The 25,022-nt window shown below is 37.5% G+C and overlaps 2 protein-coding genes across 2 annotated transcripts in view; one reads left to right on the forward strand and one right to left on the reverse strand.

The window, feature by feature from the left end:
* LOC100742007 (ras-GEF domain-containing family member 1B-like) overlaps positions 1–25,022 on the forward strand; it is a 241,605-nt gene that overhangs the window by 93,882 nt on the left and 122,701 nt on the right. The gene's annotated exons all lie outside the window — the stretch shown is intronic.
* On the reverse strand, positions 23,365–24,087 carry LOC117152567. Its single transcript, XM_033324800.1, has one exon. It carries the CDS (start codon positions 23,911–23,913, stop codon positions 23,473–23,475), a length of 441 nt encoding a protein of 146 aa, XP_033180691.1. The 5' UTR covers positions 23,914–24,087; the 3' UTR covers positions 23,365–23,472.

The raw sequence follows: 25,022 nt of genomic DNA on the forward strand, positions 1-25,022 counted from the left end.
CGAGTTCGTGACTGTGATCGAAAACACGCGTTGCAGACTTCCATGAAGAATGAGAAATATTTCAACATGGAACTCGACCAGCATCCGCGAGAAGCAAGGCGAAAGATCGAGGAAGCAATCGAAAGAAAAAGAGACAGAACTGTAGAAAAACACGAAAGTTACGCTGTACCGTAGTAACGTTCGAACAATTATAGAAACATTTTGCGAACATATCATATCTGTTATACGAAACATTTTGAAGTTTCATTATCGCTACGATAACATTGGAGAATATTTGGAACCAATTTCGAACGTATATGGAAATTACAAGATTAGTAAAAAATTAGTACGAAACGTCTGCATGCGTTGAAAATGTACGGTAAGTGAAACACGCGGAAATATAAGCGTAGCGAGGCCTTTCGCTTGAAAACTATAAGTGAGTTAAACAAAACTCCCTAACTCGATTCTACGTTAAATACCGACTTTCGGCTTAACTCTCGACTGCGACGTCTCTAATCGAATTAAAATTTCCGTAGACGTCTATCGAAGTTAGATATCGCGATGGGATTAAGTTTATTGGACGTTCTCTGCGCTGTATTTTCAGAGGCAAAAGTTATGATAGTATTCCCTAACTGTCGTCGATCGACGCTAGATTGCCAATTCCTTTCATTTATGTAGACGTTCTCATTTTTTATTCTCCTGTTGTTTCTACTTTCTGGTTCATTTGCTGCACACATCAACACCGCCGTATCACATCGCCGTATTTTTTCAGATTTCTGATATTTATCGATTGGAGAATGTTACGCAGTACTGTGAGCAAATTTCCTCGAAAAATTTAGCAGCGACAGGACTCAAGACAAGAAGTTTATAGATGGCGAAAGGTCTTATTCTAATTAAATCTTCCTTAACTTTTCCTCGCTTTTCGAATTCTTCGAACAATGTAAGGGTTGTAAAACTTTACGAGCTGTGCCCGTTATGTTTCGAAGCTCATTTGTCGTCGGATCACGCACAATAGCGCAATGTCTACACCGAATAATCGCGACCGGTCTACGCAAACAAAGACGTTATAAGCTTGCATTGAGAGAGGTCAGGTGGATCGTAATGGCCGATCCGAGGGGCTTCGAGTTGAGAGTCGGATGGCATCGATACGGCTCATAGTTTATGGCGAGAAACCGGCAGAGGAACGGAGGCAGGTAGAGAGGTTTTCGTCGAAGCTCAGTGTCGATCTCCGTGTCCTAACCCTCCCTTGCTCATCGTGGCAATTCAAATTTGCATACTATCAGAAATGCATCGAATACGGGATTGTGCATGGACCTAATCTGTTCGGCAATGAAGCAAAGATTTATGGCCGTGTGTAAGGAAATTTCGATAGTGTTTTAAAGCAAACACCCGAGAGAGGTATCTTATGGTTTGTCTGATAGTTTTACGACTAAACGTTCCCAACACTAGTATCAAATGAAGAACTTACCTATTGAGAATATGACATAAAAAGAAATTCCGAAAGTACCATTTTGTCATAAAAAATAGTAGTTATTTTGTGTTTTTTAAATAGCATATACTTACATTTTTCTTCGCATTATTAATAATTCGTATTAGTAATTAATTCGTTTCAGAATTGCCATTTATGAGTCCGAGACGTATTTACAAACATAATACGTTCAAGCATATATTTAACAATATATATTATCGTTATCAAAAGAATATTTTACAAACCGAAGCAAATCAATTTAAGTTTCGTTGATTTTCAATTGATTTTATTAGACATCGGGTAGGAGTTTCTGATTGAAAAATGATCAACTTAAAGAAGAGTAAACTTCTATTGCCGAGTGCGATGGATTTCAAGAGTAACGATATATCTTTACGGGCTGTGGCAGTTTGAAAAACTTTCTGGATTGATATTTCTGTGATAAATTGATGTTTTATTTATACCATATGGACGTGTCTGTTTCTCCGCTAATATTCAACGATTCTATTCTAGCGAGGGAAAGAAGGAATCGACATTTGCAGGAGCAACATTTCAAGACTCCAGCATCGATCAGAGAATGTAAACGATACCATTGCGGAAAATTTCTTAACGGCTGCCTTGAAATTGCTATTGGCGTATCAGGTATAAATATTTAATCGGTCGTTGAAAACGGCACGGCCGACGATTCGATTTATCGACTGCCGTTTCAACCACGAACGATTCCCGTTTTGTTTATCACGGTCGAACTGCGTTCGCGCCGATGAACGTCGGTTTTATCCGTTTTTATCGTTTTCGATGCGAACGAGTTCGATCGGAACTTTAGACCGTAGAACTGGAGAACGTATTTCGCGTGCAACGATCGACGAAACTCCTCAATTCGTATTTAAGAATTTCCGTTTTCTTCCTTTTCTAACGGTCAAAGCGATTCGTCGAGGAATTTGTCTTTTATTTTACATCGAAACTTTATTCATGAAATTCGATCAACTGCGCCGTTATCGTTTATGTCGTGTTATATTCCTGAAAGATTACTTCTGCTTAAGCGATCTCTTTTTTATGCATTATGTCACCGCGCAATCGAAATTGCAAATTCTCTTAGAAGGGTTGAGTTTCCTTTTGAAAGCTCGACTTACAGAAGGGTTGGTTTATGCGCTTAATTCGACAGGATTATACTTACCGTATCTTTTTTATTTTCAACTGATCTTCCGACAGGTAATACAGGATTGATAAACATATTCTCTGTTATATAAATTTTCCGTCATCTATTGTTTACATCGTATGCTTATATTGTCAAAATCGAACATTTTCTTTACAAATATGTCTTAATAATTACTAGAACAGTCGACTAATGAAACCGCAATAGCGGTAGATTTTTGCTATAAGTTCAAGCGTTTTATTTTATAACACTTCGCAGTCAAAATAAATAATTCAAATATTTATATCAAATGCACTCACTATGCATTACAAGTGCTTTTCCACTGAAGAATTCATTATTTATTTTTATATCATTTACACCGTTTGCCATTTAAACTGAACATTCACAAAACTGCAAAAATCGTTATTATCACAGACAGTATGTAATATTCAAAAAAAATACAATAACGATGATATTGAAATAAAATTGTTGCTACATCCGACATCCATACGAGGTTTTATAAAATATTTCATAACAGATTTAACAAAGATAGCACCTGGTGCGAATGAAAAATTCAACGTATGCAATTCAATGCGTTGGAAAGTACGTTAATAAAAATTTCATTTTAAAGGAAAGTTTCAGCGTTGCGCAGTTGTTACAGATTTTAACGAATATTATCCAAACGATAAAATAAATAATTTAAAATAATAGTCTAAATAATAGCCCAAATTTGACGAAACATTGCAAAAGTTTCCGTAACTATCGAAGATTTATGCTAGTCCTAAATCATCCGGAATAAAGAAGTTTACTGTACTTTTCCTAGTTATCGATATACTGTCGCGTGCAAGGAAACTGTTGTAACGGAATGCAAAAGTATGAAAAGGTTCCTACCACTGATTTTTCACGAGACTTCTTGATTTCACGCGTATTTCATCGAACATAAAAGCTGTCTCGCAACCTTCCACGCGTGTCGATGTATATACACATACATATATCTTTCAATGGACAATAGCTTTAGAATTCTAGATTTATAGAGAAACTTTTCTTCTCAACTGGCTTCGGCAACATTATCGTTCCTTTCGATCGTTGCAATTCATCAAGCGAAAATATTATCATCATCGTGGAAATCGGAGAAATTCGATACATCTCGTCCATATTAAGATTTAGGTTCGTCCACGGTTTTGCATCTTGGAAGAAGAAAAGAACGTGGAAAGTACTAGAAACATTTTTGTTCGACCATTTCGCGGGGAGACGCGTTCGCGATGTAACGCGTCAACGAGAATCGCGAAGTCTCGTTACTTCGATACTCCAAATGCCAGCGGCTCCAGAAATCTTGCTTGAGTTGTCGCAATTGCCAGCTGGATAAGCGGTTTGATGGAATGTCCGTGAAATTTCGCTCCCGAAGGCTTCTTAATAAATGGCCAATGAGGATGTGGCCGGGAGTGAGGACAAGAAGGTCATTGGGATCCATGGTAGTTGGAACCAGTTGTCAGGAATTGAGAATTTATGTTTGGTCGTTTGTGACGTTCTTCTTTCTGAATTCAGTCTTGTTGAGATGCAGCAGTGTGTGGTGACGTTGCCCACACACTTGACAACGTCCAGTTGCGAAACATTCAGCAGACATGTGCCCCTTACGTAGGCAATTGGTACACAGTGATGTTTTCAAGGCGGCTGTTATGCGTTCTCTGACTGGTTTCATTACAAAAATATTGCAATTCCAAATTCTGTGCGATTGCCTGCAGATTGGGCACTTGGGCCTAAAGTTGATCGCGGTGTTTGCGTAACGCCGGGGCGCATGTCTTTGGAGGCGGGGGTGCTGTTTCAACGCTCCTCTTTGTGCATTTGCAGTGACGAACATGCTGCGATTCGCCCGTGTCTTAAGGAAATCTAATAGGTGCGAATACGAAGGAAGATTCTTGTCGGGCACGGTTAACTCCCATTGGTGAATTGTCTTTGGGCTTAGCTTGGACAGGAGCACGCCGATGATAACGACGTCCGATACGATTGGCTGTCCTAAGTTCCTCAACATGCGGAGATGCATATTGACCCTATCGACTAAATTTCCTATAGCCTCAGGTGTTTCCTTTATCAGTTTCGGATGTTTCAGAATCTCGTTCCAGTGGCGTAGACAGATGTAACCTGGATAATGGAATTTTTCCTTAAGAATAGCGATAGCGTTTGAGTAGTCATTTTCCGAGCTGCCCAACGATTCAATGCTTCTCGCGGCTTTTCCAGTTAATAAGGCCCGGAGATAATGTAGTTTTTCAACAGGTGTCAATTCATTGTTTTGGTTTATTGTCACATCGAAGATTTGGTAAAAGGAACTCCAGTTTTCGATGGTGCCATCGAATGTAGGTATCTGTAGGGTCGGTAATTTTATTGACATTGCCCGAGCGACTGCGGTCGATACGACGCTGTTTGTTGGTACTGGTGTTGGAGTTGGTGATAATGGTACGCTATCAATGAGCTTGGTCAATCGTTCGTTCAGGGCGCAATACTTTTGTTGTGCGTCGGCTACGTCCGTGGGTTTTTCTTCGTTGACATCTACTAACTCTTTCTGGGCAACCGTCACCTGGCTCCAAGCGTCGTCGATCTGTTTTTTATATGTTTTTAAAAGGTTCGCGTTACATCCACCGGACTTTTCGTATTCATCGACGCAAGGCGATATGGTTGAGATCCACTCTAGCAGATCGTCTCGTTTTTTCTGTAAAGAGCTGATTTCTGACATTGTTGCGATGAGAATTAGAACTGGCGATATAGTTAACGAGCTTACTTGATCGTCGCGAAATCGAAGTTGTTGGCACTTACACTATGTTCTTGTGGGTGTCACTCGTGTATACACTGCTTCACTTTTTAATGCACGTGAATCTGACTTAAAGCACCAAAATGTTCGACCGTTATTTCGCTTAAGAGTGCTTCACTGATTATAACACTGGCTTAACAGTGTAAACATACACCTCACTTCTAACAACTTTGAAGACCTGGGTATTTGCGCGTGGTGCGTATCGATGTGTTCTCGACGAGACTTCAGTATCAACTTAAGATGTTCGCCGATCAAGGAACGAAATATGAGTGAATTTCGGTGATGGTAATGTCACGGAGAAAAACAGTGATGGGTGTGTCTAAGGCACGGGACAAGCGGATTCGTTAATGACAATTTTTGGTTCGGAAAGTGAGGGCAACGGTCATCGCTGCTAATTGGATGAGAAAAGGGCTGGTGGTAAGGTGGGTACTGGCCGTCCCTAATTAAAGGTCGCTCGCATTGTATATGAGAAAAGCCAGTTTTTTCGTATTTCCCTGCAAATGACTATCGACCTTAAAGAACGCTTCAACTTAAAAGATACTTGTGTGGTGTTAACGATCTTAAAATTTATAATGGTTTCTTAGAATTATCGAGGATCCGAGACAATAATATTTAGACGTTTGGTAGCTATCTTGCCCGAGGGATGGAGTCTGGTTGTATGTCGTTCTGTTCCAAGCCCTACCATAAACCATAATCCATCCCTCGATAATATTTATTCAGATCCTCATTAATCCTAAAGGACCGTAACAGGTTTTAGCATTTGTTACTTTACTATCAAAGCCCTTAATTGCTAAATAAAACTATTTTTATATGTTTTGTACTGCATTCATTTTGTCACACCATTATAGTAAATAATAATAAATTTATAACATTTATGACGAATAATGCGAAGAAGGTAACTTTAATTAAAACTTTTGTAGAGGTTTATATGTAGAGGATGGTTGGTCGGTTTAATGACGAGATGATTCGTTGTTGAAACCATCGAGTATATTTAAAATGATTAAATAAATTAATATACAAACAATATTCGCTGAGATACTCGTACAGTATATAAGTCGTAAAATAGGATCGCTAATGACTCGTTAATTAGATCGATAATTCGTTGATAATTCGTTGATAATTCGTTGATAACTGATCGACAACTGACTGTAACTCATTTCCTTGCGACCGCGTCCGTTTATTTGTACTGGTCCGGGGAGAGTCGGGGAAATTCAAATTCGTCTTTGTTCGACGGTTGCACGTAGCGGTGACATTGTTTTGCTCAGAGTTTATTTATTTTTACATGACGTGTATCCTAACGATTTTGATACTCCGAGGCAAAACAACAACATGATTTGAATTGTTCTCTAACACATGTGCCGTTACACTTTTAATAATTTGAATTTAATTAGAATTAAAATATCATATAATATTTACATATATTTTACGTTGTATGTATGTAAGTTAATTAAAATCAGGAAAATCGCCAGATATTTGAAAGAAAGACGAAGATCGTTCCTCACATATTTTATCGAATGAGGCGAATTCTTTCGCAAGGACTGCGCACAGTTGAGAGGGTCAGTGTATGCAATTCTGAACGAACAGAGAGTGTTCGAGGCAGATTTATGGGGAAACTTCTCTTCTCGAGCACTTTGCGGAAACCACCTTGATTCTTTTAACCGTAGAAATCCGTCACATGGAAAGGTTTCATTATCGACCGCGATGTTCGAGCAGGCCGCTACTTAAATTGTTTCACGCTTGGTCTTCGTGTAAAGAGCAAGGAAAAACAAAATTTTCGGGCAGTTTGTCCGAGAAAATGTTCGGTGACGAAAAACATTCTGAATTGAAATGAAGCATCCATGGATTATAGGATTAAAAAAAAACAGAAAAACTTAAAATTTGTTCATTATTAAAATTCAGAGAATAAACGTTAAGATATTAAAATCGTGGCTGTATGAAATTTTGTAAAGAGATTGCATAAAACTGAGAAACAAATTTGAAGTGTCGCTTGGTTAAAGTTCGTTTGCTTATCATTGGCTATTTTAATGTTTCATGCAGATTACTTCTATGTCTCACGGGGAAAAAGTATGTTAATATTAATGTTCAATTTTGTAATTTTCGTTATCTCGTATAATTTCAATGTTTTCACAAATGTCCTTCATAATTCGTTGTACAGTGTTTATAATGTAATTTCTGCTATTTTATGAATCTCATAGTCTCATAGCTTCCGCAATCTCTAAATATAGTTACAAATATATTTTTCTAACAAAATTCTCGAGTGTGATTTCTCATTAGATGAAAAAATTAGAAAATTATATGCGTATAGTTCTTTCTAATAAGAAATTCTATTACGTACTCTCATAAAACAATGGCACAGATGTAATCTAGAAACACGATGTAATCTACTCGTACAAATCTGATATAATCCAGCCACAGCCACTCATCATCCGATATTTTACAGTTAAAATGTCTATGTTAAAAAGGAAATGTCTCTGTTACTCCAGATACGATTATTTTTGCGGTCTCGGTGTTTGCGTGTTACACTGTTATCCGACAAACCGCGCGTGAAATTTTATCGTAAAACCGTGCATGCGTGACAACACGCTCGATAAATCGCAGAGTTTGTCTAGGCGCAAATAAAGAGATTACGAGAAGTAACATAAAATGGACGCCATGTACAATGATCACAACGTGATATCGTTCGAACGCTTTCTCTTTCGTCGTAATGCGAGGAGAAAAGTTCCGTCCTCTCCCAAGGATACACGTTTTAGCGCTTATATATGTAGGTATCGGGTCGTAAAACGTGATTAGATATTCATTCGTTATTTACAGCCGATCAGGCACCGTCCCAGCGGCCCCGTTTCCTTGATCTTTAAGCATCCTTCAACCAGGAGCAACGATCTATAAAGCGTCGTTTCGCGGCCAGCACGTAGCAGACGTTTCTTTTCCTGGTCTTCGTTCTTGCAAGGGATCGAGTTCTCGAACGTGCATGAGAATATCGCGAATATTATCGCGATTCTCCAAATGCTTAACCGATATCGTCGTAACACGAACGCGATGTAAATTAACTAGAGAAAGAACAGAGATAAGGGAGCAGAGGGAATTCTATTAATAAGGATCCTGTTTGAATATCGCGTCAATTGTTCGCCATTACGATCTTTTCGTTCGACAAGCAATCCGGCAAAACGATTTCCTTTCTTCTGCATTTTCGCAGCTCGTATTTTTTACTACTAAATAACGAACGTCGGTTTCAATAAACAACCAACGTTTCGCGTTGCACAATTCTGTTTACAAAACGAGCATTTTACCCGAAACGCATTTATCACTTTAAACAACGCTTTGAGAAATAAACGATGAACGTATTAAAAATCCTTGGAAATTGAAGGAGTAAAATTTCATATTATAATAGTTATAATCGGGATAAGCGTTTTTCAAAATATTTACGTCCGTGTTTGAAGCGATTTTTTAATTTTAAAATCTAACGATACGAATGATGGGGTTGATGTTACGTGTAACTATTAGCGAAAGTTTGTTGAACACCGTTCAGATATTCGGCGAAACTTAGGTTCGTTAAAATTCGAAAGAAAGTACAAGTCATTCGTTTCAATTAATTGGCGCGCGATTAACAAAGCGACAACAGGGGCCAAATTCTCGTATTCTCCGCTTCAACGCGTAACTTTCGACCGCGAAGTTAAACGGAATTTCGTATAAATAAATTGAAGAAGGGCTCGACTACACGGTACTGTACTTAGTCTAGGACACTTATAGCCTCGTGGCCGACAAACTCGACGAGCAAAGAGAAACAGGAAACTTATTATTTCTAATTCAGCCAGCGCATTGGGTTTGTTCCATTCCGTTCGCGGTACGAACGTTAATTTGTCGCCATTCAACGCGCGACTTGGACTCTTAACAAAGCCGTCTAGCTCGTTGTGATGCAAATTGCCGAACAGAAAATGAGATTCGTGCGAAAACTTTTTGCCCACCCACTTTTATCCTTCGTGTCTTTCTGTTCGTACGGGGCGCAACCGCGAAGTTTTCAGAGGACAAAACCAACAAAAAGAGAAAAAGATAGGAGAAGTAAAGAGAAGGGAAAAGAACGTGCAGTGGCGCGAACGAATTCGCTTAGACAATTTGAAAGGCACGCTAGCCCGCGTAGATTTTTATGCAAGCAACGCGTAGAATTAAATAGATAAACAAGCTGCGACGGTCTCTCGTCGTCGTTTTATTACCGCGGCTAGTTAATCTGCCGTTTTAGCTTTATTTCCCGACCGTTGTTCCTCGTCGCATTTCGTTGCCCACTGCAGTATAATTTGTCGCGTAACTCTTTATTAAAGGCGGAAAATTAATTCGTTCGTTTGAAAATTTGAAGTTTAACTTTTTCCAGTAGAATTTCTTTATTGCAAAATTTTCTCATGCGTCTTTCTCTACAAAATCTATAATACGTACAACAATTTATTTTAAGCGTCGTTTTTTACAAAGAAGAGATATCGATCGCTAAATGATATTCTTTGAGACGACGAATATTACCGATCTCTGTGTACATATTAGTCTGTAGAGGATAGTTGGTCGGTGAGATTTAACGGCGAGATTGCTCGTTGTTGTAATTGTTGAATATACTTGAAATAAATTAAATAAATTAATAAATATAAATACTGTCGAGAGACGCTCGTACAAATGTATTCGCAAAGACAGTGTATGATCGCTCGATAACTCGTATAACTCCGTTAATAATTGTTAATAACCGTTAATAACTGATGTTGATAACTGTAACTGTTTTCTTTGCGATCGCGTCCGCTCATACCAGTCGGAAAATTCAAATTCGTTTTTGTTCGACGGTTGCATGTAGCGGCGACATTGTTTTGCCCGGAGTTGTTACGTTTTGTACGTCAAGGCGGAATCAATGGTCTGAAACAAAATAACAACATGAGTCGTTCTCGCATCGTCCTCTGACTTATGTGCCCCTATAAGCCAAATTGAAGACTTTACAATCCTAAGCGCTCGATATGTTCGCTTTAAAGTAAACATCGGGTATCAATAACTAACAGTAAAGAAAATGCGCCCACGAGGGTAAACAGTTAGTAGATTGAAAGGAAGAGATTCGCATCTCACAGACACCATGGTGACGTCACCCCCTGGTCAGGTATGAGAATTAGCATATAAGGATCAGATGCTTCGAGAGAGGACAGTTTTCTTCAACCAGTCTTCAAACAGTCGTGTTGTACTACACTAAACGTAACATTACTCGGCATCTTTAATCTACCTGCACCTTGAGTGTTAACAGCGTTTACGGTTCGCGATATCAACCGATCAGTTGTAACTTGACTGATCGTCACCTAGGTGAGAATTTGCAACAAGTATTCTAATTGAGAATCGTTATAATTTTACAATCTTTTAGGTGAAATCAGGTGATGGAAAATGATCGAAATTATGACTTTTTCATAGTTAGACAGCCGTTCTGAAACATCGCGCGGCATTATATCGTGAACTCGTTGTAGATCTCAGAAATAATTACACGACAGTTTAAGCTAATGAGTAATTTCCTTGGATATCATCGTTATATGAATTATTCAACGAACGAATAACGTCATCATTAGAGAAATTGCGGGGTTACCAGGCCGCTAATAAATTATGCTCACGCGAGTTGTCAGTAGTAAATCGTTCTGTTACCAACATATAGTTGTTCACGATGATTCGTGAACGCGTGGTCCAATAAATTTCTCACAATTCGCCAGTTATCAGGTCGCGAGCAGATACCTATGCGAAACGATAAACTGTCTGCCGCTCACGCATGCAAATCAACCGTAAAGAATTGATACGCGATTGATGATCAACCCGCCGACGCGGCTTTTGTGTCCGGTGCTATTCGTTGTACGCCAGGTTTGGGATAGGTTGGAAAATACAGCGGATGGAAAGTGGAAGGGACCCGTTGGAACCGAAAGGATATCAATTTCCGGGAACCGTCGACGTCCTCTCGTTGAACAGACTTCCGTTTCGCGATTTCCCTGCGAAATTATCCGTGAAATTTGATCAAATTCGCGGACTGTTTGTCGGATTTCATGCACGATTTGCCACTGCGTCTTTTATCGTCTCTTTCGATTCTGTTTCTCGTATTTCTCATAGCGTTTCAGGTTAGCGATTTATTTTCTAATACGAGCTAATTAATATCGTAGGATTTATAGATTAGAATCGGATACTCTGTATATAGTTATCTTCGATAGTTACAGCATATTTTTTTTTAATTATTTAATTTGTATTTTACAATTTGTCCAGCTGGACGTTTGGTTAATTTTTCTAACTTAATCGCTAAATAAGACGTGGATAGCTACCCCAGTGGGATACCATAGTTCGACTATTTTATTTCTGGTTACAGCATATGTACATCATCAACTATTATAATTGATTATGAAAATCTGGTGTTAGGTGATCATTTAAAACAATTTAGTTTGTCGCGTTAAATTCGAGATAATTGAATCTGTCACATGGCAATCTAATGACCAATCTAATCTAATATAATTAGTGAAATTTTGCTCGTTACTCGTGTCTCTGTAATATGAATACATTAATAAGCTTTATCAATCTACTATTGCGATACAGTATTTATCAGTAATTAATATCTAACCATATTGTTTGCATTCTCTGTTACAGGTAAGCATTGAATTTTATTGGAGCATGCTCTGCGGAACGCATTGAATTTTCTGTGAGTAAATTTCCAATTTCAAAATGATAAGCAACGATTTTTGCAATACAATGTGGTCATCAGTGACACCCACGTTACTAAATTTTATACGACAATTAGAATAATATAGATTCCAGGGATTAAAAAACCGTCAATGATGCGAACGAGTTAAATAACATTATCAGAGGAACATGCACAAGTGCGATGCAATGTTTTGCGAAAATTAAATGTTACAGCGTAGTATATTTTAATCTAACGTCATTCTCAGACCATAAAATATACAAAATTCGTATGGCAGTCGACGCGTCAATAATTCACTGTGCGCGTTTTGCAATAAATTTCCATTGACGACACTTCGATCTACTAAAAAATAACTGTCAAATAGCCGCGATTTCTTCTTTTTTTTTTTTGTTTTTCATTGATTATGAAGATAAGGGTGGTATACGGTTTTTCCTTGCTGGACGGGTTTCTCCTCCTCCTCGCGTTGCAGCGTCATATTTTTCCGACGTATTTTCTTATTTTTGGTGGGTTAGCTTCGATCCATCCAAGCTACAGGGTTTCGTGATGCCGTTTTGTCGGGACAAGCGCAGCCCAGATACGTGACTGGACGACGGAAGAACGCGTCGGAGAAATAAAACTCTCTCGCTCGCGCGATGGACGCAAAAATAGCGATTTTCAGCGAGTGACGTTGCATCCCGGAAACAGACCGTTCTCTTTGGAAACCTACATTCCTCGACCGTGGACCCCTGTCGCCGGAATTTCTGAATCCCATGCGCGTGATAATGGTCGAGGCAAAAACGGCGATGCGACCTGTCGTCGGTGAAAAGCGAACGGAAACGTCACCCTTATTTATTTATTTTATTTAACTTGCCCGTATCTTTTAGATACGTTTACCTCGCGAATAGTATTTTTCAGAGAAAAATGGAAATATTTTTGCGAATTTAGAAGGTGAATTTTGAGAAGGAGCAACGTGTAACTGATAACGATATTACAAATATATTTTTGTCGATTCTCTGATTGTTACATCGCTTGACGATCGAACAGGAGAATCTTAAAACGACGTCATTAGGAAGCTGGTCTTTTAAAAATGGATGATTAATCGAGGAAGTTTTATGAAAGCCAAAGGTGTAATCATTAAAATTCATAAAATTAGGTTACAAAATGTGGTAAGGGTATGAACGTTTAAATATGTACCTTAAGAAGAGATTTATATAAGCCTGCCAACAGATTCATGGATGATAGTGTGTTACAGTGCTCAAGTTCCGTCGTGAAGTTGTTAATTCGCGTAATTAATTTCTTGGGTATTAACGGTCCAGCCAAGAACTTGGCGTGATTCGAAACTCGTGATTCACATCGTAAATCTAATTAATAGCCGGTTAACTATGACTGCGATGTTAAGGGGCTGGTAGTCTTGGATGGCAAACTTTCGGCAAAGATGAAGGAGACAATGGTTGAGGGAATGAACTTTGCTTCGTAACTGTAAAATGTTTAGGCTTCGAAATTTCAGAGCGCAGGAATAACGTTCCATTTAGTTGGTTCTTTAGTTTGCTCAAAATTATGATTCTTCGTAAAATCGCGTGTCCGTGAATAAGTAACTAATTATGAAAATCTAAATACAAGATATTCCTATGCTTATGCAATTTCCAGATGAACACTGCAGGACAGAATATTTATAAAATTATGAATTGTATATTCTCCTTGCACTGTACGATATATTTTATCATATCGATTTTTATTTCGATTTCTTCAGTGCAAGTTTCACGAGTCAGTGGTCCATCGCTCTGTCGTTAAAATTCAAAGCCGTGAAAGATATTGATAAAAATATTCCTTTCATTATGACTACATCGTTACAAGAGTGTCGTACTTCAGTTTTCGTCGAGAATTCTACCATTAAAATATAAACTGGCCAAAAATTGAGAAAATACTAATTTCGTTGGTACAAGTTTTATTGCTGTACTTGCCGATTGTTCTATTGTTTTAAATATAAAACTGCGACTAATTTACGAAAATTTAAATTAAATTTATTTGCCGAGACAGATAACATACTTAAATACTTTTTTAAATACTTTCCACGTTAGGGGAATGTTTGTTTCTCGAATGTCCGTGCGTTCGTCGATTTTTCAAACGGAAATTTGTCGGAAACGAGGAATTTCTTTATATAGACACGAAAGCGATAAATTAATACGGGCGTTGGTTATACATAGGGGTTGGATTCGAGATGCCCGATAGCTGGAATCCAATCAAAGATAAACCGGCGGAACTATTCGAAATGGGCGTAGAATTAATATCACGGTCGAATCTGTTCTGAATCGAATGCCATTTGAATATTCGAGATAATTTTGATCGCTGGAAATTCGTGATTATCTTTCAAGTGGCTTTGTCTGCAAGGTAGTAATGACGGAAGATATTTGAAGATTGTACCATTGGTTGAAACAGCTGCGCCATTTTACTGGTAACTGGCCGGAGCATGTCCTCGAATGAATTTATCTTCCCCAACTCCTTAGAATTATGGATTCGATATGGGCGTGTAATAGTTCTCCTATGTTATGGATTCTATGTAAGATAGGTGAGGCATACATTGTAGAAAAGCTTACTTTATGTATGTTAAAAAGATTCGTTTTTATGCGTCATGTAAATTAGAATATGCTTTCATAAATATTTTATTATTTCTAACTCATAAAATTGGAATATCTTGTTCATCAGTTGTAAAATTTTGTAAAATCTTACGTAATTAACAAGTATTTTTGTAATCGGTGAAAGTCTAAATGTGAAACATATTTTTGGAATAACCAGAGGTTTAAATACAAAATACAGTTTGTAGAGGAAAGAGCACTTTTATCTACACCGTAGTTTCAATTACATTAAAAGATAATAATTTATATTATTATCAACTAAAAATGATCATATTAAACAGATCATATTAAACAGATCATATTAAATTCAATCGCTGAAAGTTTAATTGAATGAATAAAATAAATTCTAATAAACGATTAATGACGTACGTTCACGTTACATAATTTATAAAAACCGTAGCTTGTTACGCGCTAAAACGTATGAATAAATTACGTCCGACAAGCTATTTACTTACACTACTCACTGTAGTGTAAGTTTACGAAGCTTGTTCTCCCGAGTCTTGCAAAACAAAGTGAAATCCCAGTGTAGGGCAGGAAAGCCCCTATCGCGCATTAGGAATGCGGAATCAAGAAGGCAGGATGCAAGGAAAATGATGCCAGGAATTTCCGGATATACATACAGTATTCGCGATTCTATTTCACAGTCGGAATACGTGATGTCTTTTAAATTTTCTTTGAATCCACTGGTATATGAATTTTCGCTGCTGCGATGTCTTTAGTGTGTCAGCAAATAAGATATTATTCGATATATGTATATAAACATGAATTTTTCTTTTGAAAAGTTATGATACGAACAAGTTGGATTCGTTAAAAAATTAAAAGATTAATAGATTTTTTTGTATGTCGGAGCGAATTTTATTTTATGAAACGTAGCATTCCAAGTAACTTTCTGTCAGTCTCTGACAAATTTAAAGATTTTCTACGAATATATTATTTGTTAAATCGCAGATATGCAAAAACATTCGTATTTTTATATACTGTATCTACTGTAACAATCGCAAGCAAATTTTATCGACAGCTGAAAAGAAACGAACTTGTCTACGATTGATGTCGATTTTGTATTAGTATCGCGTAACGCGATGCAAATTCTAGAAGAATCGTGTTTGAAAAAATTCAATTTCTCACCGGTTATGAACGCATTTCGTTTCTCCTTTTTTTTATCACCCGGCGTAGTCGAATGAATTTCAAAGAACAAATTTGTATTATCACCGCGTCCTCTTTGTGTCGATGCAAGAACGTGCGAGAATTCCTGCTGTTTTAAATATTCTTGCAACTTCTTCGCGCCGAAGGTACACTCGAGTATGCAGTGGCGAACACCCGAATGGAATTTCTAGCACGTCCGCGTTACGTTTGAATGATAAAATGTTCTCGTCCTCGCCTTTATGTTTCCGGCGATGTAACATCGGCAACATACCGTGTTACACGCGTCATTTAATATTCATTAATCGCTGGCCAACGTCGATAATGTCCAAGATGCATCGAGAAACAGCGAATTCCTAACGATAAAAATTATCATCGCAATCGTCAAAACAGGTCAAGTTGGAAACGTTTCAACGTTATTCCCCGATGCTTTGCAAAATTTTCGAGAAATTATCCATAATTCAAATTGGTAATTTTTAACCATCGAATACTGATTTTCTCTGGCGTAATAAGATATTTTGGAAATATCAATTTTATATCTCACAGATGTATAAGAAACTGATTTAAAAAAAAAACCCATCTCATTTTTTCCGTTTATTCTATTATTCTATTTGAAAAATTACTGTAAAACTTTAATAATTACAATTTCTAAAGTACTTCAGCGTAATAGTAAGTTCAAATGTAAAACAGTATTAGCAATGAATAATACTGACAATGAAAGATATAGTTAACGAGATAATTACAACTAATCGTAGTTATTTGATACAAATTCATAATATCATATACATTTCCACATTGGTTTCAAATTTCATCAACATAGTGACGATCGTTGTCGTGTTTCGCTATAATGCTAATAAAATTTCAAAATGTTCTTATAACGCATATACGCTATACATATAAAAATTTCCTATGGTGAATGTTCTTGAAATACTTTGGCGAGCCACTGTGCCTCATGCGAAAAATCGCATGTGAACGAAGAGTCGCCGTGTATTCGTTGTAACGTTGGAATTTCTCTCACTCGGTAACAAGTATCAAACACGGGAGGTTGCAATTAGGCGGGTGCGCCGAAGATTGTTTACACCGTGGCATTATTCATTCCTGCGTCTCGTCGGGACCGAGAAATTCAACGGTGCTGTGTGTCCGACGTGTAGCTTTGTACGGTTGCCTCCAACGTTCATTGCATAGGCCGTTTCTACGCACGCGAAACTACACAATTAAACCGTAAACATCGCGCGAACAATTTCGCGTGGGCTTTATTAAAAGTTCACGAAACGCCAAGCGACCCTGTATCTTTTTCGCCCTCCCTCTCTAACTTCGTATTTTTATCCTTCTCTTTGTTCCATTTCTCTTCGTGTTCTTTTTTTTCATCATCATTTTCCTATTCCTGTGTTCTCTATTTTATAGGGTGTTACAGATTGTTTACGGGGTGTGAGCTCAGAGATGGAGACAACGAAGAAGGTGAAAGTTTCTTTCGTTTTATAAGGAAACAATAGACGCACAATGTTTCTTATTTTATATTAGTTCATTGAATTATGCACGAACGTAATAATAGAGATATAACGAAATGGATCATACGTAATTCAATAAAATAGTACAAAACAGAAATTGTTGTTCATCTATTATCGCCTTATGAAACGAAAGAAACTTTTCGGACAACCTAATATATACAAAAATATTATTTAAAGTTCATTCTTTATGTTATAAACGGACTGTTGATTTTTATGCATATTTATATTTTGATGAACATTATCAACAAAGTGGAACTTAAATAGAGATTCGTTTTATCTATTAAAAATTACAAGAGATACTCTATCTATATATTTTTCTATATTAAGTGAAATCTGTGAATCTTCGTGTTTGTAAATTCTGCATAAATCCGTAAGAATCCGCTATCTACTTGTAAATAATATCAGTTTACGCAAATGATGGTAGCATTGGTAGCTGCTGTAGTCAAGTTTCAAACGACCTCGTTTTACATAAACTTTCTTCGTTGTCTCATCTTCGCCGTGTTATTATAAACACAGCTCTTCATGTTTACCACCCAGTATATGCTCGTTTTGTTTAACATCGAGAGAATGAGACCAGGATGATGCATGGCGAGACGAAAGGATTCTCTTTGTTTTAATTTGGCCAGGATCGGATTTTACGACGGACAACGTCGACGTAGATGCGAACAAGAAGTAACGAGCTGAATTCGCGTTGAAGTAACGAGCTCGTAGAATCGTAAATAGCGAAACAGACGTTCGAGCATGTTATTAAAAATCGGGTTATCGAAACGGTCCCATTTCTGCCCGTTTGCAAGGCAATACTCGACTGTTGGACAGAGAACTTTCACGGGACGGCTAACATTACAACTATCATTAAAGCCGACAAAACTATAGATTTCAGATTTTCTGTGTTATTATCGCGATGATCGAAAATGTACATACCTATATGCAAATGTACTTTTCGCAAGATTAATGTTAATCTGTATTTAAAGGAGTGTCATGATTATTATCATGTACACTATCGTTCAAAAGTATTGTTTATTTTTGACAAAAATGTATTTCAGTTATAAAAGTAAGAATAACTCGACAACGATTTTACTCTGTATAGTCGTCGAATTATGAATTTGTTCAAAAATATGATTCATGGAACTACTTGCGAAATTTTTCCAGCTCTTACCGTGTATTGTGTGCGTTATACGAAGCGTTTCGAAAGTTCATGTTATTAGGTTGTCCGAAAAGCTTCTTTCGTTTTATGAGGAAATAATAGACGCACAACGTTTTTTGTTTTATATTATTTCGTCGAATTACGTACGATCCATGTCGTTCTATTGAGATAAACACCGCGACATTTTATAGACTTGGTTTCACATTTGTATGAAGGTGCACTGTTGTAAAAGACACGTTTGCGAAAGAAAGACACTTTCCGGACAACCTAATATATTGGCTAAACGAAAAACGAATCTGTAAATATACGTAGAACGTACAAATCATCTATCGCCAGTCACCAAAATATTCAAACACTCGATTACTCGCTATATCAATAAATTACATCGTTTTTTTTTTGCAACTAATTATACGTTTAAAGGCATGATTGTGCTGCATATTAATTTTACTTATGTACTAATTTTACTAATAATACTAAATGTATATTTGCTATGAAGTTGTCGTAACTTTTACGTACGTTCATCATATCTAGCATTCACGGACTTAATCCATTTCAATGAATTTCCTGATTATCAATTCACCATCTGCAAGAACAATCAATCGACGATTCTAATCGAGAAATATTGTGCAAGTAATCTCGTAATTTCTCGCTTGTTTTAACTAATTGCACGCGAAAAAAGCGAATTGTTTTGCGTTATACGCGTCGGAGGCTTCCGCTGAATTAACAAGAGCGGCAAGAATGAAAAAACGAAACTGGAATTCGTGCGAGTGACTTCATTTTCATCGCTTTGAATGGTATTCAGAAGAAAAATCGACTTTCGTGCTTTTTTCATAAAACGCATACTGCGACTGCAAGGAGAGGGAAAGTGGGAGAACGTGACGTTGGAAAGGTGAAACGTTAAAAAATACGAAATATCTGCGCGATACGGCTCGTTCGAAATTAAACGTCTATCTCGTTCTCTGCTCGAACTCGGCAAACATTCGTAAACTGGATACGTTTCTTTTAATTGGGACACCTGCGTGGCTCGAATCAGCCCGGTTTGCTTTCAGTTTAATGAAACGAGCCGATTCAGGCTACTTCTACCTCGTTGTAACCAATTTAGCAGGGCGTCGAGAACCGACGCTCGACCAAAGAACGCGTATCGCGAGCGCGCCGTTTCTGTTACGAACGTTTCAGCGATTTGGAAATTTCTTTATCGGCGAACATCCGGCTGCGATGGAAATTTGATTTCGTATATACGAGAAGAAACGACTATTACGCTACGTGCACGTGCGAAGGAATTATTTGATGGTAAATTCCGGCAGAGAAACTAGATTTACGCGAGTAGAGAAACGCAATATTTGCATATAATTGTCTTTTCATTGAATATATAGTATGTCCTGTATTTTCTATTTTTATGGTATGTAAATATCACGTAATAAAAATATGATACAACACTGACTAATGGAAATGATATTCATAACTCGTTTAAATAGAGCTTCGTTCAGTGATAAATTGATTTTTCAGAATATTAGAATATGATACTTTTAGAAGAAATCGAGTTTTAAAATTTTTTAACTAACCAGAATTTTAGCTTTTAACAGCCGGCTTCGGTCTCGATCGATTTTCAAAAGTTTTCAGCCAAGTTCGCGACAGATTAATCTTCAAGAATTTCAATAGATCCTGTTAGAAAGCAATTTCGACAGCATGTTCCACAGATCAATTTCCAAAAATTCCAACAGAATCACTTTCCGAGTAGATCGATGAACTTGATCGCAAACCAATTTCGAGTATTTGCAAACTTCTCCTTTATTAATTAGCCAAGAATGCCATCGTGGTTTATCAACAAATCAATGTCGGGAAATTCCTCGAAAGTTTCCGACAAATCGTTTTTGGAAAATGTTAACGATCGTTCACTCGGTTAATTTCCGAAAATACCAACAAACGTTCGCTACAAATCGAGTTCCAGAAGTTGCAAGAGTTTCAGCAGACCGTTTAAACGACTTCTGTATCACAACCGTCGTCGTAACCTCGAGCGCGTGCTTTATTTCAACAGCGACCATTTCGTGTTTTTCCGACGAGTTTTAGCGAGATCAATTTCCTCGCGACGAGGTTAAAGGGGAAAGAAAAACAAGAAGAAACGACAAGCGGAGAATAGGTCTGCTCCAATCGTCGTCCAGAAGAAGACATTACGTAAATTCATAAATTTCCCTCGACGAAGACCTTAAACGAGGCGCGCAACCCTGAAAGTTCGCGAAGGAAATTACGATGCAATATTTCGCAGCGAAACGAAGCTTTTTACTCGAAAGAAATTGCGGATAGCTCGATCTGTCAATTTTCTTCGCGACGCGTTTCGATTTAGCGTGGTTAAACGTACAGCGTACAATCGGTCACGTGAGTCCACATAAATTTACGAAATTTTGCGTGTTCGACTTACCAAAGAAATTAAAAAACGCGCTTTGTTACGAAATTATTTATGCTTGCATATCGATGTAATTGTTACCAATGTATTCCTAAAAGAAACTTTTAAAATTGAACACGTAACTCGTAAAAATCTCGGGTTAAAATTACACGAGAAATTACAAAACGTTTAATCTGTTCAATACCAGGAAAATAGCAGAATGTCATCAAAGCTAACGTTTTTATTATGATATTTTATATTATAAGACATGTATGTAGATTTTCGTGGCTGACTGTATCTCGTAGTAAAGTCCTTAAAAAATTGGTAAATCATCAAATATTGATTTATCATATTTTCCTCGGTGATCTTCGATTACAATTTTCTATATTTATAACGCTTGTCACCATATTCTACATAGAATTTACATTCGTTTTCATAAGAAAATTCATTCTTTACTCGTCGATTTCGAAAGCGTACCAGAAAATAATTTCTGAGAGAAAAATCTCGTGACAGTAGATCTAAGTACAGAAGGTCAATTTCTTACACGTCTGAAAGCAAGCGGCTTGCTTATTTCCAGTAAAAGTATTCTTTCGTTCCTCCTTCAATTCTCGTTACTTTCTGCTGGGATCAGTCAGGATGGTTCTGTTCAGAGATGGAAACAGTTTTCCCTTGGAAACGTCGGTTTGCGTTCGCGAAGGAACATAACCATTCGAAAAACTTTCGCCGAAGCTCTGAAACATCGACGAAATTCGAACGTTTCAAGTTTTCCGACGCTTTGTGGGCGTCGAATCTTCGTCGTGAATATTTTGCGAGCTTCCGACTAGTCCACGTGTTGAAAAACGTTCGTGTGACGTCGAAAGAGCGAAAGAAAATAATTCTTGACCCAACAGTATTTGGTTTTACCTCGCAATTATGGGTCGTTACGAAGAAAGGAAAAGGCAGAAAGAAAGATGCTCGGGTCTTAAGAAACCTTTCGTTGAGAAATTGCGACGTGGTGAGTGTCTAAGGTAGGAAAATGCTGATGAGAAATTGTTCTGCTGCCTTAATGGACTCGAAAAGTAATTACTTTGTTAGATAATGCGATGAGTTTCGAATTTTCGGATATCGGTTTTGTAATTCTCGTGACAGAGAGTTATCAGACAGAAAGTATCATAAGGGGGCTTGTCGAAGCGATAAAAATTGAAGCAGCAAAAGTTACGTTAAAGCAGAAGGAGGGAAAATCAACGAGTAGTAGAATCAACCGAACAACTTTTTAATGTGGTTTAACTAGGGACAAGTTAAGGTAACGAGGGTTTGGAAAACCCTTTGGTTAGCTACTGTAATTTCCTTTGTAGAATTCTATGCGAGTGATGTAAGTGAACGTTTTCTGTGCAAACATTTAATATTTTATCCTTAACGATGATTAAACTTAATATCATTCTAAGAAGAACCGGATTCTAAAAAGAACGTAAAATCCATTCTTCAAATTGTATAGTAGACCTTTACATAGACGAATTATTGAAAGCTTTACTTCGCTCCGAGTTTTCCACCCTTCGATGTTATTTTTCTATCTTTCTTAATCCATAGAAACAAATGAAAATCTAATTGTAACGTTTAATGAGTGAAATAAACCACTGCATAGATTCTATTTTTGCAATTGCATCCATAAAAGCTTGAATTTGCATAAACGTCGAAACAGTTTATTTATTCCGAATCGATGAGCGATCGTATACAGATCCTATTTTATATGAAAGCCGTAACAAATCGTGCAATTAAGAGAAGAACTGTAGCATCAAAAGCTTAACTCGGAGCATTCGCATCAAGAAGACAAGTGCAACGCGTCGCAATCCGGTCGTTAGAGAACAGACGCAGAGACGGCGCGTATCCCTTAAGAAAACGTCGTCGAATAATAGGCTGCTCCGTAGTTTAATGCGATACAGAGTTCGAGTTCACTGTCTAATTCTTGCTCTTCCCATCCTCCATTGTGCCGAGAAGTCGGCTAATGTCTACCCTAAATGGATTAGCGCACAGTGTCGAGCTAAACGACCATATAATACCAGTGAATTTCGCTTCTGCAAATCGGTTTAACTTCGCAGCCGATCCACAAAGCGGATTCGGCTCTCTGTCCGGCGTAACGCGCATAACATGCGTTAACAAAAACAAATTCGACGATGTAACGAGGTTTCGCGTCGTTTTACAATCGATCGATCGAATCGCAACGAATTGGATCTTGTTGCGTCGCGAATCTTCGAAATAGTAACACGTTTCTTCGTTATTTTTAATGCTACGTATGATTTTCTAAATATGCAATCGCAAAGTCCAGTTGATTGACAGCGAACAAAAATCGAAAGAGAATGAAGATCCGACGAATAAAGCTGCTGGTATTATTATTATTATTGTTGTTGTTGTTGTTGTTGTTGTTGTTGTTGTTGTTGTTGTTGTTGTTGTTGTTGTTGTTGTTGTTGTTGTTGTTGTTGTTGTTGTTGTTGTTGTTGTTGTTGTTGTTGTTGTTGTTGTTGTTGTTGTTGTTGTTGTTGTTCACCACCTCCACTCTATTCTATTGCACTACCTTGCTTATTCTACCTCTAAAAACTAAACATTAGGAACTATAAATTATCAACTAATGACTAAAAAAACTACTGCCACTTTGGTCCTTAGCCTCCTTGTTGTGCCTCCTCCTTGTCGTTTCTCCTTCTCTTCTCTATTATTGCTTCCAGTTCTGTTAAACCTTCTCCAGTCTCGTTTAGCGTTTTTCCTATGTCCTTTGGTCCTCCCGTTATTTCACATTCTTCTATTACACGTCTTAGATCTGCTTCTTTCCTTCTGCATAGCCTGCATCTTTTTCCCCCCTCTTTTTTCCAGTATTCCCTTGCTTTGGTCTCGTTTCCGCATCTGAATCTTGCTAGTATTCTTCCGTCCTTCCACTTCATCCTCCCTTCTAAGTACTTTGGTAATTTTTCTTTGGCTATGTTTCTGTAGTGTATATTATACTTGCATTCCCTTATCCTTTCCCCCCTCTCTTCTGCTTCTCTCTTTCTTCTTTCTTCTATAATTTGGTCCGCTGTCATCCTTTCTTGCTCCTCTCCTGTTTTCATCTGCGTCCCTCCTTTTCTCACCTCTTCTAGTCCCTTCTTTCTCTTTTTTGCTCTTTTCCCTTCCTGACCATTCCCCCATTCTCTCTCTCTCTCTCTCTCTCTCTCTTTCCTTTATGCACTCCTTTACTAATTCCTTTTTCGATTCTAGGGCTTTCGTACCTTGCTGCTCTTTTTAATGCTTTTTCTTTCATTTCTATTAATTTGCATTCCTCTACCAGTATATAATTTGGTTAAAGTTGCTGGTATTTCGTTTGAAAAAATTCTGACATTAAGAATTCAATAAACGTGATTGGTGATTTTCGCGCGAGGAATCGCCAAGCTCCAAGCGAGTCGACCGATGATTCAGAGACTCGGAGGAACGACGTTGGAATCGATGGAGCAAGAGAAAGTTTCGACAATAGGAGGAATATATTGGGGTATTAAAGAACATCTGCTGGGACCAGTGATTTCGTAAAATGTAGTCGTGGAAACGGTGCTTCGGTGATGAAGTTGGCTGGCTAGTTCGCTCAACTCTGCTTAACTTTTTGTTTCCCAGTCGAACGATGAAATTTCGCAGCGAGAACGGTTTTCAAGGAAGATGTCGAAGTTGTGATTATTTCGAGAACGAGATTTCGGTCGAATAGATAGATTTATGGGCAGGGTATGTAAGATTAAATGTATTAGGTCGTCCGAAAAGTTTCTTTCGTTTTATAAGGAAATAACGGATGCACAATATTTTCCGTTTTATATTATTTTATCGAATTACGTATGATCCATTTTCTTCTATCAAAATAAAGACCACAACGTTCGACAAATTAGGTTTCACGTTTGTATCAAGATGCATCGTAGTAAAACACGTGTCTGTAAAAGAAAGACACTTTTCGGACAAACTAATCGCATTAAAATGTTGACAATTTAATTTTGACAATTAATTGATTTTGACAATGTAATGAAAAATCGTGAAGAATTCAGAACGAACGATCTAGAAAATACTATTTTTTCAAGATCATAAAAATACCTCGATTGTACCGTAGTAAATGTGCAAAATTTCCATAAAAAGTTACGAATTGGTCATTCCGATCAGACAAACCCATCGATAAGAGATTTCCCATTAAAGTGTAATATTTCTA

Source organism: Bombus impatiens, unplaced genomic scaffold (genome assembly GCF_000188095.3).
Source record: "Bombus impatiens unplaced genomic scaffold, BIMP_2.2 scf_0064, whole genome shotgun sequence".
NCBI classification, from domain to species: Eukaryota; Metazoa; Arthropoda; class Insecta; order Hymenoptera; family Apidae; genus Bombus; species Bombus impatiens.